General features: G+C 54.9%; 1 protein-coding gene across 1 annotated transcript; it reads right to left on the bottom strand.

The window, feature by feature from the left end:
- Positions 1–10,742: 10,742 nt before the first annotated feature.
- Positions 10,743–12,521, bottom strand: LOC135405340 (zinc finger protein 239-like). The gene has a single exon (XM_064640017.1). It carries the CDS (start codon positions 12,504–12,506, stop codon positions 11,370–11,372), a length of 1,137 nt encoding a protein of 378 aa, XP_064496087.1. The 5' UTR covers positions 12,507–12,521; the 3' UTR covers positions 10,743–11,369.
- Between the last annotated feature and the right edge of the window lie 1,245 nt (positions 12,522–13,766).

Raw genomic sequence — 13,766 nt, 5'->3', positions numbered from 1 at the left:
CTCTCATCTCTCTGCCTTGCTTTTGTGCCCTGGGTGCTGCAGGCAGTGCCCTCAGCCCTGCTGGGCTGTGCAGAGGAGCTGCTCACCAGCAGAGCTGTCTCTTTGAAGCTCTTCTTGGTTGCCAGGAGCTCCCTGTGTGCCAGGAGCCCGGCCCAGCTCAGCAGCACAGCAACAGCCCCAGGCATTTCATGACCCTCAGGGGGATTGTTGTTGTTTACATGAGACTCAGTCCCTGAGAGGAAGTTCAAACAAGTTCTCAAGAAGTCAAAATGAGTTTGAAATACTGAAGTTTCTTGTACTGTTAATGGGTCCCACTGAAAGACATGACTGTGAAAGCATCCCCAGATTCCAGTTGGAGCAGAAAACTGCAGACAGTGATGACAAGGATGGACAAGCAAGGGAAAGGTGGCTCTGATGCTGAATAAACCTTGACATGTTTCTTTAATCCGAAGGGTCAAGCCCTGACCCCCAGCGCCTGGGAAGGCAGATCCTGTCCCTGCCTCATTCCACAGGGCTCTTCCTGGGCCACTGGGATGTGGGATGTGCAGTGCCAAGGGCAGGACCATGGGGTGGCACCTGCCAGGCTGCTGAGCAGGGACAAGGAGGCCATGAGGCCCCAGGGCTGCAAGGGCCACTCCCCTCCTCCTGGCATCAGGGGCACAGACAGCAGCCATGGCCAAAGGCCTGCAGAAGGTGACTCTGTCAGGGCCTTTCAGCTTCTCCCCATCCCTGTCTCCTCTCCAGCCCAGGCTGTCCTATGGTGTCCATGCCCTGCCCCTTTTCCTGCAGGCTGTCGTCATCCCCCCGGCTGCCCCACCTGGCTGGCACCTTCCTGCACTGACATCTCTGCGTCCTCCCTGGCTCTTCCTGCACACACAAAGCCTTGGGCTCATCCAGACTCCTTCTTTGTGACATATTGTACCACAACACTGACCTCAGAGGGAAATTTCTCACTTCTTGTCACCAGTCTAGGCCACCCCAGCTGCCCTTGGTGGCACTAGTTCTTTCTTAGGCTGTTTTCTGACAGGAAGAAAAGCTCCACCAGCTCTGACACCCCCCTTCCAGACCTCTCAGGCTACTCCTCTACTGTCCTCAGTCTTCGCACCTCTGACCCCTGAGTCCTCAGCCTCTATATACGGGTCATGTGCTTGAGGCCCCAAATTCCTTCCTGGGAGATCTCTGGGACCTCTCCAAGGTTTTGGAAGATGACAATAGAGTGCTCTTATCCCAGGAAACACAGAGGGACACTTTTTTCCAAGGGTTGTCTTGGCAGAATGAGGCACAATATCTTTACACTTTCTGGCACAAGGGAGCTCTGAGCTCTGGGTATGGAGGGAGGTCCAAGTGCCAACCACTGGAGTGGGAGCTACAAATCATCAGGGCTTGTGTTCTTTGGAGGGCCAGACACTGGTGAGAGTGGGGGGTGTGTGTGCCCATGGAAGGACTTGAAGGGCACAATGAACTGTCTCAAAACACTGTCAAAGCAGGAAAATCCCATAAGGCACCACAACACATAAGCACTGGTGGTAAACAGGAAGGCCTTTAATTCCAAGGCCTAAAGGGAGGTGAAGCTTTGGGGATTCTTTTCCCTGAGGTTTTAAAAAAATTAATTTGCCGAGTTTTCACTGTTGTTTTTGCCTTCCCCTCTTCCTTACAGGATGATGAGCAGGCAACTTTCTTCCTTTAGGGATTTGTAAATAGGGAAAGGAGACAGACCTATTTTTTACCCCTTGGTACACACAGGGGAAGTGTCTATCAAGCACTACTTCAGTGAGCCCAGTTTAGCCCAGCTATTCTCTCATTATTTCCTTTCCTTGTTGCACCTTTCTTCCCTTTCCCACAAGGATGCTTGTTTGGCATCTATGGAAACTGCCAAAGGATTGGAAGAGGATCTTTTAGAGAGCCAGGTCGTGCCAGTCCACCTGCTAAGGAGGACAGACATTTAGGGCAGGAAGTAGAGCAAGCCTCTGTCAACTTGGGATTTATTTGATTGATTGGATAAATAAGAAGTGCTGTTCTCTGAAACTTCCACTGATTGCCCTGAGCAACACCCAGATTCAAGAGGCTGACAAAGCAAAGCCTCTGCCAAGGACAGAGTTTCTCGTGCTTTCCCCCATGGCAGCACCCTCTCTGAAAGGCAAGGCCATCAGTAGATAACTGTGAGCATGCTTAGTATGACATCCAATAATCCTTATAGCATCTGTAGGGAGAGAAACTTCATGACAGATGAGATACATGGTAGAGTGGAAGAAGCACTCTCTTTCCTAGTTTGGAAACTATCCCGGAGACTGCATTTTCCAGCCATGGGACTAGAAAATCCATTTTATTTGGAGCATATTTTGTAGGCTTCTTTGCTGTTTTATCCCTTCTCAGCCACTAGTGCCACAGGCAATATTGAGGAAGGAAGTGGGTTTTAAAAAAGACAAAATTCAAAAACTTCTTTCAGGCAGTCAGTTCTTCTGGGCAGGGCCGTCTGACTCTTGGTGTGTTTCCCTCCCTGTGCTCAGCACCGGCACAGGGCACACTGAGGGAGGTCTCCAAACTTTCCTGTAGGTGACTCTGTCAAAACTAATCCCCTCCCAGGGCATCACAAGATGATGCTAATCAGCTCTTCCAAGTCAAAGGATACTTCTTTTTCCCCAGGGCAGAAAAGATGGAAACATGCTACTGGTGCAAGAGAGGGACAGTGGAGGCCCATCCTCTGCCCTGGGGGCAGTGACCCAGACTCCCTGTTTGTCCTCTAGTCCCTCTGGGAGCCCTGAGGTTTCCTTCTGGTCCCCTCTGGCTCCCTGTGCTTGGAAAGCCTTCCAAATCCATTCTGGTGAGGGGAGGTGGTGATGCAGCAACAGCAGCCGCCTCGTGGGATGGACACCCCTGGGGAGGCAGAGCTGGGGCCACTCATTCTGTGCCCTATCCTGGCTGGGTGCTGGGGGGACTGCCCTGAGGAGAGACAAAGGAGGCTTCCCCTGGGGAAAGCCTCAGCCAAAGCTCAGCTTCCCAAACAAGGCTGGGGCTGGGGGTGTGCCAAGGGGGAAGTTGTCCTGCAGGCAGCAGGGCAGGACAAGCAGGACGCAGTCTGCTCAGGACACGGCGCATCTGAAGGACACCATGGGTTTGGGCCCATTGTTGCTGCTTTATTAAATCACAGCTGCCTCCAACTGGCTCAGTGAGAACAGAAGAGCAGTGCTCTTAGTTTGAATTGAGGTTCTTGGTGAAGATTTGATGGCATGAGGATTCCAGTTCTCCTGCCTGTAGGAAGGACAGAGTTTCTTTTTTGTGATAAGATCCATGCCTGGAAAGCTCCCCAGGCAGCCACCAGGCCCCAACATGGCATCAGGGCAGTTGGCAGCAGTCCCCCCAACACCTGCCTCCCAGCCCACGCCAAGCCACCGCCTTACCCACAGCCCCAGAGCCCTGGATGCCACCATGGCTGTCCCTGACACCACCCTGCTCACCAGCTCAGGTGTCTCACACAGCGCCTGGGAGCCTGGGAATGTTGGAAGCTCTTCATGGATGTGGACATTGGTACCTGAAGAGCTTCTGGCCTGAATCGAGGGCTCGGTGTTGGTCCTAAAGCCTCCAGGATGCCGATGGTCTGTTCTGCCAGGCAAGAGACGACTTCACTGCTGTCTGTCTTCAAGGGCTGAAGGGCTGTGAGAAGAAAAACAGAGCCGAGATGAAACTCCAGACATCCCTCCAGCCCATGTTCCCCACTCACCGCTGCAGATCTCATCCAGTTGCTCTGTGCTTCGGTTCCTCAGGTGCCCATTTTCCAGCTCCAGGGGGACAGGGCCAGTCAAACCTCGGCAACTTGGCAGAGACGTCTTCAACTGCTTCTGCTTCCTCAGCACCGCTGAGCCCAGGTGGTCTCTGAAGAGGCAGATAAAGGCCTCTCGCATGTCACTGCTCTCCTGGGAGGAAGGAGGAAAGGTGAGCTTTGGAAACAGCAGCCCCCTGCCCACAGTGAAAGGGGATGGGGATGGTGGCTGAGGGAGATGCCCTGGGCTCAGATTCCAGAGCAGGGACAAGTTGCACTGGGCTGCAAGGCCCAGAAGCCACCAGAGCCCAGGGGAGCAGAGCCTGCTGCCAGAGCTGCTGACAGGGCTGGGTGCAGGGCAGCTCTCACTGCCCAGTGCCCATCTCAGGGCTCACAAACCCCCATCAGCCTTACCGTGTCAAAGAAGCGCGAGAGGTTCTCCACTAGATACTCATCGGTGGGGCTGGCCGTTTTCTTCTTCAGGTTTGGACACATCAGGTTTTTAGGATCATCACATCCTCTGTCCAGGAGTCTTCACTGCCAACCCACAGGAGCTCCATCATGTGTGGCACCAGGAACTCCAGTTTTCCTGCCTGTATGAAGGACAGAGTTTCTTTTCTGTGTTAAGATCTATGCCTGGAAAGCTCCCCAGGCAGCCATCAGGCCCTAACATGGCATCAGGGCAGTTGGCAGCAGTCCCCCCAACACCTGCCTCCCAGCCCACGCCAAGCCACTGCCTTACCCACAGCCCCAGAGCCCTGGATGCCACCATGGCTGTCCCTGACACCACCCTGCTCACCAGCTCAGGTGTCTCACACAGCGCCTGGGAGCCTGCGAATGTTGGAAGGTCCTCATGGCTGTGGACGTCGGCGCCAGAAGAGCAGTGCTTCTGGCCTGAATCGAGGGCTCGGTGTTGGTCCTAAAGCCTCCAGGATGCTGATGGTCTGTTTTGCCAGGCAGGAGACGAATACATTGCTGTCTGTCTTCAAGGGCTGAAGAGCTGTGAGCAAAAGAAACGGAGCCAAGATGAAGCCCTGTGTCTGCAGAGACCTCCAGACGTCCCCTCCAGCCCATGTTCCCCACTCACCGCTGCAGATCTCATCCAGTTGCTCTTGGCTTCGGTTCCTCAGGTGCCGCGTGGCCACCCCTAGGCACAAAGCTCCGTCAGCCCCTGCTCCCCAGCGGGCTCCCAGCAGCGCGGCCCCTGGCCCTACCCTGCTCCCCCTCAGCCGGGATGAGCCCAGGAAGCACCAGGAGCTCAGGGGGTGGAACTCAGCCCAGTGGCCACCAAGCCCAGCCACGTGGGCAGGGGTGGCAGAGGGAGGCCCAGGCCCAGCCTGCGGCAGCCGGGGCTCAGGCAGCCCCAGGGCTGGGCCTGGCTGTGGCTGCAGGAGCAGGGACAGGGGCCAGCTTGCCCAAAGAGGGACCCCGGGGGCTGGGGCTCACCGATGAACCTGATGGCCGCCTCTCGCACACTGGCCTCAGGGTCCTTGAGGTAGCTCAGGCCCTGACGCAGGTACTCTTCAGCCCTGCTCCTGTCCTTCCCCACCTGGAGAGAGCACAGGGACACGGGCATGGCACAGAGCCCCCCCGCTGGCTGCAGCAGTCCCTCCTGCCAGCACTCAGTGTTGCCCAGAGCCCTCTCTCCCGCTGGCTGCAGGGAAGGGAGAGGGGCCTGCAGAGGAGCCCCTGGGGCTCTGTTCTTGGAGGGCACACACTGGGCTGCAGCTCCAGCCTCTGGGCTCTGGGCCCACACAGTGGGCTCTGCCTGTGGGCTAAGCCTCACCCAACCTGCACCCTGGCACTTGGCCTTACCAAGCACTCGCTAATCCTCCACATCTGCTGCTTCTTCACCAGCTCTTTCAGCTCCCTCCACTTGAGCAGCTTTGTTGCAGCAAGGAGCGCTTCCTGGGCGGCCTGCATGGAAGCAGAAGGGGTGAGGTAGCAGCATGGCTGGCAAAGGAGAGCTCTTGGCTTTCTTGCTGGGGAGATTCTGCCCTCAGGATTTGGGACATGCCCTCACCAAAGTGTCTAGGGGACGTGTGAGGACAGCCCTGCAGGACAGGGCCTGAGGCTGGACGCCCTGTCTTTGGACACATGCCAGGGACAGCAGAGAAGCCTGTGGGGATGTGCCTGTTCAGGCTTTGGTGGTCACAGGCTGCTGACGAGCCCTACTGGAGCCCTAGGGCAGCTGTTGGAAATGGCTGTGCCAGCTTCTCCATCCCTGCTGGCACTGGCTCTGCAGGGACCTTTCCCACGGCTTGCGCTGGGCCACGGCTGCCCACTGCCAGCAGCCCTTGCCCTGCTGCCTGGGCCCCACAGGGCGGGCCAGCCCACCTCTCTCTGTGCCAGTGCTCAGCCTTCCAATGTGTACCTTGGCCACGCTCGGGGACTGGTCACTTGTGCGAATGAGCAGCGGGACCAGTGCACTCCACAGAGACGTCTTCAATTGCTTGTTGTTCCTCAGCACTGCTGAGCCCAGGTAGTCTCTGAAGAGGCAGATAAAGGCCTCTCGCATGTCGCTGCTCTCCTGGGAGGAAGGAGGAAAGGTGAGCTTTGGAAACAGCAGCCCCCTGCCCACAGTGAAAGGGGATGGGGATGGTGACTGAGGGAGATGCCCTGGGCTCAGATTCCAGAGCAGGGACAAGTTGCACTGGGCTGCAAGGCCCAGAAGCCACCAGAGCCCAGGGGAGCAGAGCCTGCTGCCAGAGCTGCTGACAGGGCTGGGTGCAGGGCAGCTCTCACTGCCCAGTGCCCATCTCAGGGCTCACGCTCCCACATGAACCTTACCATGTCAAAGAAGCGCGGCAGGTTCTCCACCAAATACTCATCCATGGGGCTGGCCTTTTTCTTCTCCAGGTTTTGATTTATCAGTCTTTGCAGGATCATAACGACCTTTGTCTTGAGGTCTTCTCTGCCAACCCACAGGAGCTCCATCATGTGTGGCACCAGGAACTCCAGTTTTCCTGCCTGTATGAAGGACAGAGTTTCTTTTTTGTGATAAGATCCATGCCTGGAAAGCTCCTCAGGCAGCCATCAGGACTTAACATGTCATCAAGGCAGCTGGCAGCACTTCCTCTAACACCTGCCTCCCAGCCCACGCCAAGCCACCGCCTTACCCACAGCCCCAGAGCCCTGGATGCCACCATGGCTGTCCCTGATGCCACCCTGCTCACCAGCTCAGGTGTCTCGCACAGCATGATGAGGCCGTCGAGCACCTGGGAGGCTGGGAGGGTTGGAAGCTCCTCATCGATATCAAAGTTGTCATTCTGAAGGTATTCAAATTCTTCGTCTTTGTCCTCCCACTCAAACTTCATGCTAGTGCCACTGGGCAATGGCTGTAGAAGCAAGCACAGTAGTGAGAGCCTGGCAGAGTCTGCAGGGCTCGTGGCAGGGGATCAAGTCCTTTTCTGGTAACTCACAGCCAAGTCAGAGGTGGAGCTGCTTTCTGAAGAAGAAGCGCTGAGACTGCAGGGCCACCAGTCGACCCAGAGCATGACAGCGAATGGCCATAATATCTTGTCTCCAATCTTGGGCTCTGAGAAGATGCTCTGCCACATTTGCATGGCCACACTGCAAGGCAGAGCTCTGTGTCAGCAGGGCGGCCTGGAGTGCAGCGTGGCCGGGCCAGCCCAGGTGCCTGGGGCCCTGCCTGGGCAGGCAGCAGGGCACTGAGCTGGTGTTCCCCTCTAGGCTGGGAGCAGCAGGGTGGCTCTGGGCTGGCTGGGCCAGCTTTGTCTGCTGCAGGCCTGGGCAACCTAGCAGGGCTGGAAAGCTTGGTGGGATGGAGAACCCCTCTCCTCAGGGCTGTCCTCCATCATTCCTTGGCTCTGGGAGCCAGAGAGTCTCAGGTTCCATCTCCCCACAGCCAACAAACCCTCAGGCTTTTCAGGGCCAGTACCTGTCTCCTTGTGGAGCGATGCTCAACAGTGTGGCAACTACCTTCCTTGGGAAAAACTCTGCTAGCAGCAGAAGCAGGGAGTGGAAGCACTCCTGCACAAGTTCACACTTCACACCTGGCAGTCTTTCATCCAGGAAGCTCAAAATCTTTGGCACCTGAAGGGGACAGAGGTGAAGAGAGTGCTACCACGGTAGTGCAGCCTCAGCTGCCCTTTCCATGTCACTCTGCTGCCTTCAGGTGCCTTCAGGTGCCTTCAGGTGCCTGAGACACCTGGGTTTGGCAGGGAGGGATGGAGAGAGGAACAAGGCCTTCTAGGGCTGAAGGGCAGGGCAATCCAGCCACAGGCCACTTACATCCGTCAGGAAGAAGCACGGGTCATCCGTGGCCAGCCACAAAATCTCTTTTGCTATGATCCTGCGCCCTCTGTAAAGGTTCCACCCAAATGGTTCAACCCATGGACGAGGCTCTCCAGGTATCCATTGATAATTCTGTGCATCTTTCTGCTCCAGGGCTTCAAGGACGATGTGCGTCCTCTCCGAGCGTGTGAGGTATCTTTCGAAGGGCTGCGGCAGGAAGGAGGAGAGTAAAGATGTCACCCCAAGGCCCCTGCTGGTGCTGCTCAGATGGGCAGCGAGAGCAGCCCTGGCCACAGGTGCCCAGCAGTGCTGGCAGCAGTGCCCACAGTCACTGTGTAGGGGAGGACGAGAGCAGAGGGTCCTTAGGCTGAGGCAGGAGGGCTGGGCTCATGCTCACGGGGTGCTGGCCCTGCACAGGACCAGGGCTCACTGCTGGGCAGGAGAGCTGCAGCTGCTGCTGGGACACCAGCAGAGTGCCGCCCTCAGACAGTCCCTGCTTGGGGACAGCAGGAACCCTCTCATCAGGGACACTGAGGCCCTGTCACCCCACCGATTCCGGGTGCCTTTGGCTCACAGGAGTGCCCTGCCGATGGCACGGACAAGAGTCTCAGCAACGGGGGAGCTCATTACCTTGATACCGCACTTTCTTCCGAGAGTCTTGCAGAAGCAGGTGATTTCACCTTCCACGTGGCGTGCGTATCGTTTGCCCCTTAGCCTGGTCCTGCCTAAAGAGCAGGGCAGACGTGCAAGTCAGGGAGAGCAGCTTTGCCATCAGGCTTTCCAAAGCAGCCCGAGATCTGCTTGGGAGATGGCAGGCCAGAAGGAGATTGTGGAGGGAGGGGGTCAGAGTGGGCTCCACAAACAGGCAGGGTTGAAGATGGTGAAAGGAGCGGGGAAGGAGAGCAGCAGAGAACAGGTGCAAGACTTGAGGAGAGCACTCCACTTGTGCAGCAAAAGAGAGCTGGGATGCTGCGGGGAGCAGTTGGAGGGGCAAAGGTGGTCAAGCAGAGAAGCAGAGCTGGGAGGTGATGTCTGTGTGCAGAGGGATGAAGGCCACTACAATGCCCTTGAGCTTTTTGCTTACAGATGAATTCACTGAGGTGCTCAACAGTCGCCCGACACTTTATTGAAGCTTTACTGAAGTTGACATACTTTGCTTAATGCAATACAGTTTATTATTTTAAAATAACACCCAAAAAAGAGTGCATCTGTGAATAAAGTCACATCTTACTGGGAATTCCTCTCTAAATCTGAGAAACCTGGCAAACAGCCTTAGCTGAAAATACCCAAACCTACGTGAGTTGTGCTTTGACTGCTGTGCTTACAGAACATCTGATGGTGGTAAAAGCAGAACTAGGGCTGTCCAGGGCACTCATGTTCTGTGCAGTCTCTGACAGGAACTCATGATGGACTTTGCTGGCCAGAAAGGACACGTCTGCTCTTTCCTGCAGTGTCAAAGTTACCAGGGATGTGTCTTCGAGACTAAAACCTTGCTTTAATGGACTTTGAGACGTAGACCTTGAGGTTTGGTTTGTTCACAGCCTCATTCTGTCCATTCAGCTCCTTCTGCTGGAGGAAATTCCATTTCCAGGGGAGGTCACCTCAGTTTTTAAGTTGAAGCCTCAGATTTCACTCTGGAAAACTTGGTCAATGTGTTGGTGTCTCATGCGTGGGTGTTGTACGTGTTGGATTTCAGCCTCCCACTCGAGGAACAGAAGGTTTCAATAGACCTCAAGTGGCTGAAGCCCTGGGTTTGGCCATCAGGCCTTGTCTTTCACTGCTGTGGTCTTTTAATTGAGCAACAGAGAATTGCAGCAAAAAACTGAAGAGAAAAACTTTGTAAATTTTGTTTCAGAATCGTTGCCTTGAACCTTTGGTCGAGGTTGGGAATGGTTTGTCTCCCTTGGCAGGGAGGGTCAGTACTCTTTGTCATTCTGACATGACTGCCCAGGGCCCTGATTTTATTGTGGCCAAAATACTGGGCTTGGAAACCAAAGCAGGAGCTGGTAGATAACAGCAGCTTGAAAAATGGGCTGATGCCTAATTGATGTGGCAGAAGGAATGAAAGACTCATGACAGCTAAGAAAAAAATTGGGCTTTTCAGTGTCCACCTCAGGTTAGGATCACTGCCTGTGTCTTAGTGGAGGAAGATGTTTTTGTAACTTTATTGAAACTTGTTAGTAAAATGTGCCTGAATTCCTAAGGAAACAACCACTGTGAAATCTTTTAAACCAAATGTAGATTTCCAAAGTGTAGAAGTTGCTATTAATATTTTGGCCATTCCTGTGGCATCTTTTTGGTGTATGAATGACTTTGAGAACAAGAACGTGTTCTTAATTATCAGGTCTGTTTACTGCTAATTATTTTACAAGGTTGAGAGAAGAGTTTAAGATGAAAGTTGTGGGGTTACTTGCAAAGTTTTTGGTACAACCAATGCAGCTGAACCTGGTGGGGAAATTTGCCCTTAAATTGGTTTTGGCAGATCTCATGAGTGTCTAAGGCAGAGGCCAAGCCAACTGGAAAGAGCCTTTCAAGGGTGACTAAGATGTAACTAAATTACCTTTTTGAGAGGTGGGGAAAGCTGATGTCAGGAACTAAATTTCCTTATGTTAAGCTTAGTAAAAATATATTAACATAAAAAAATTAAAATTATTTTAATGGTCTTATTTATGGGTTTTTCACTGTGCTTATGTTAGTACTTCTGAGTGTTTGATTGTCACAATAATGGACAGCTTCGTGGTGTTTTGTTTTTTTTATTTTTCATGTTTTGATACTTTGGTCAAGGCATTAACATTAAAAATCATTCAAAATTTTAATTCATCTTCAAACACCAAAATAGATTTGAAATGAGGGTAATGAGAACAGTGGAGGGAAAAAAAAAACCCGAGCCCAAAACCAAAACAACCCCAAAAACTGTTCATTTTTCCATTGTATTTTAAACAAGGAAGTCTGTAGAGCAGCAGAAAACAGGAGACATGGGCAGGTGTGAAAGTCAGACTGGGGCTTGTTGCACTGGTTCCAGTGCTCTTTGCTTCAGTGTAACTGGTCATTTTGAGATGAGACTGGGGAAACTGGGCTGCCAGGGCAGAGACCACTGGCTGGCCCCACTGGTTTTTGCTGGGCAGTGGGTAATTTCTGCCTCACTTGTCAGAATCAGCCTACGGTTATCAGGGAATGGGGTAGTGGTGAATTTGGCTTTCAGACTAAAATGAGGTTAAACTTACACATATTCAAAAGAATAAATTGATGTTGGAGTGCAGATACTCAAAATCCTGAAGACCTTTTGAAACCTTTTTTGCGTGTCAGTCCTACGGCCGAAGCTCTTCCTGCAGTTGGGGCACTGGTAGGGCTTCCCTTACTGGTGGGTCCGTTGGTGTTTGGTCAACTTAGAGTTTCGGATGAAGCTCTTCCCACACTCCCCACACTTGTAGGGCCTCTCCCCGCTGTGGATGTGCCGGTGGGTGAGGAGGGTGGAGTTCTGCTTGAAGCCCTTCCCGCAGTCGGTGCAGCGGAAGGGCCTCTCATCTGTGTGCGTCCGCTCATGTCTGAGGAGATGAGAGCTGGTCTGAAACCTCTTCCCACATTCCCCACACGTGTAGGGCCGCTCCCCAGTATGTATGCGCTGGTGGGTGAGGAGGTTGGAGCTGTAGTTGAAGCTCTTCCCACATTCCCAACACGTGTAGGGCCGTTCCTCAGTGTGGATGTGCTGGTGGGAGTGCAGGGTGGAGCTGTGTCTGAAACTCTTCCCACATTCCCCACACGTGTAGGGACGTTCTCCAGTGTGGATGCGCTGGTGGGTGAGGAGGTTGGAGTTCCAGTTGAAGCTCTTTCCACATTCCCCACACGTGTAGGGCCGTTCCCCACTGTGGATGCGCTGGTGGATGCGTTGAGTGAACCTGTCACTGAAGCCCTTCCCACATTCCCTACATGTGTAGGGCCATTCCCCACTGTGGATGCGCTGATGTTGGATAAGCTTGGAGCTTTGCCTGAAGCTCTTCCCACATTCCCCACATGTGTAGGGACGTTCCCCAGTGTGGATGTGCTGGTGGGTGAGGAGGGTGGTGCTCCTCCTAAAGCTCTTCCCACATTCCAAGCACCTGAAGGGCTTTTCCCTGCTGGGAGGCTGATCAGGGACCACCAGCTCAGAGCTCCCCCTCAAGCTCCGGCCGCCTTCCTGGCACAGGCTGGCTCTTTCCTCCTCAGAGCACCCTGGGATGGCTTTGGAGCCCCTCCTGCGGGGGGATCTCCGGCCCTTTCCCTCCCCGCTGCCTTCCTGCGCCGGGGAGCCCTTCAAAACGGCCTCTCCCACCAGGGTCTCACGGGGGGATTTGTCCTCCGGGCTCTCCGTCCTCAGCTCGGGGCCTGGGGCAGGAAGCAAGAAGGACAGGGAGGGGATTTGCCTCCGGCCCACAGGGAAGGCCAAGGACATCCCCCCAACTCCGGCCCCGGCAGGACGGCGGCGCCAGCGGGGTTGTCCTGCAGCCGGGGCCATGCTCGGCTGACAGAGCCAGCACAACACCCGCCCAAAGGGACACTGACTTCCTCCTCACCTGCCTGGGGGGCCCAAGGCATCTTCCTCTTCCTCGCAGCCTCCTCCTCCATCCGCCCAAGCTTTGGGAAGGACAAATCCTGATGGGGGGAAAACAAGGGCTGAGCATGTTGGCTTGGGGGTTCCTCCTGCCCAAGTCCATCTCTAGAACTCACTGGGCATCCTGTGTCCATAAAAACCTCCAAAACACCAAGATTCAGCCCAGAAAAACCCAAACCACCAGGATTCAGGCAAACAACCTCTCAGAAATAGCAAGATGAAGCCCCCCCCCAGACTGCAAAAAGTTGAGATTCAGGAAAAAAATACTCAAGAATATGAAAATTCTGTCTAAAAAAGCGCTCCCAAGACTTCCCCCATTGTGGTCTCTGCCCTCTGTGGTTCAGAGGGTCTGCCCTGTCTGGGATGCTGGGGGTCCCACTTTGGGATGCTGGCAGTATTGGGGGTCCCAAGGGTCCCTTCTGCTCTGACTTTCACCTTCAGGGTGCGGCGTTCCCAGACCTTCCCCCTCTCCAGGTTCCCCACTTTGTTGTCCCGGGGATCCCAGGGGTCCCCACTGTCCAGGCTTCCCCTTCTCTGCCCCCCCTCCTCCCCATTTCTGGACCTTGCCTTTCCAAGGATACCAGGGATCCCCACTGTCTTACTGTGCTGCTCTGAACCAGCAGAGCAGCTGGAGAACAGATGGTGGTAAAGTGTAGTCAGTGCCAACTGTTTTAAGGTTCTTTGGCCCAAAGAAATGTCTGTGCCCTGAGAATAGGGTTGACACGTGGGAGGCTGCTCCAGGAGTCTGCAAGAGGCCTCGTGCTCTGCTCAGCCCCAGCACTGCCTGGTACCAACACCCCCGGCTGCCCCCGGCCCTGGGCAGCTCTGCTGCCACAGGCTGTGCCCTCACCGTGGCCCTGCAATGGCCCTGCCTGTCCCTCACCCGTGGCCCTGCCCGTGGCCCTGTCCCTTGGCTCTCTCTCTGCCAGCTCAGTGTGGGGCACACGGGCTGGGGGTCCCTCCCAAGCTCCCCGGGCAGCCGGCGTTGGCTGGGGGGATGTGAGGGCTGGGCCTGCTCAGCACAGCCCCGGCCTCGTGCCCAGCGCCTCTTTCCTGACCCACACAAGACCTTCCCGGCCCCCCCAGGGCTCCCCTGATGCTGCCTCTGCTCCTGGTCCTGCCTTTGCTGCTCCCTTGGCTGGGGCAGCGGCTGCAGGGGGGGAT

This window comes from Pseudopipra pipra, chromosome W (assembly GCF_036250125.1).
Source record: "Pseudopipra pipra isolate bDixPip1 chromosome W, bDixPip1.hap1, whole genome shotgun sequence".
NCBI lineage: Eukaryota > Metazoa > Chordata > Aves > Passeriformes > Pipridae > Pseudopipra > Pseudopipra pipra.
This window is presented reverse-complemented; position numbering and strand designations above follow the sequence as displayed.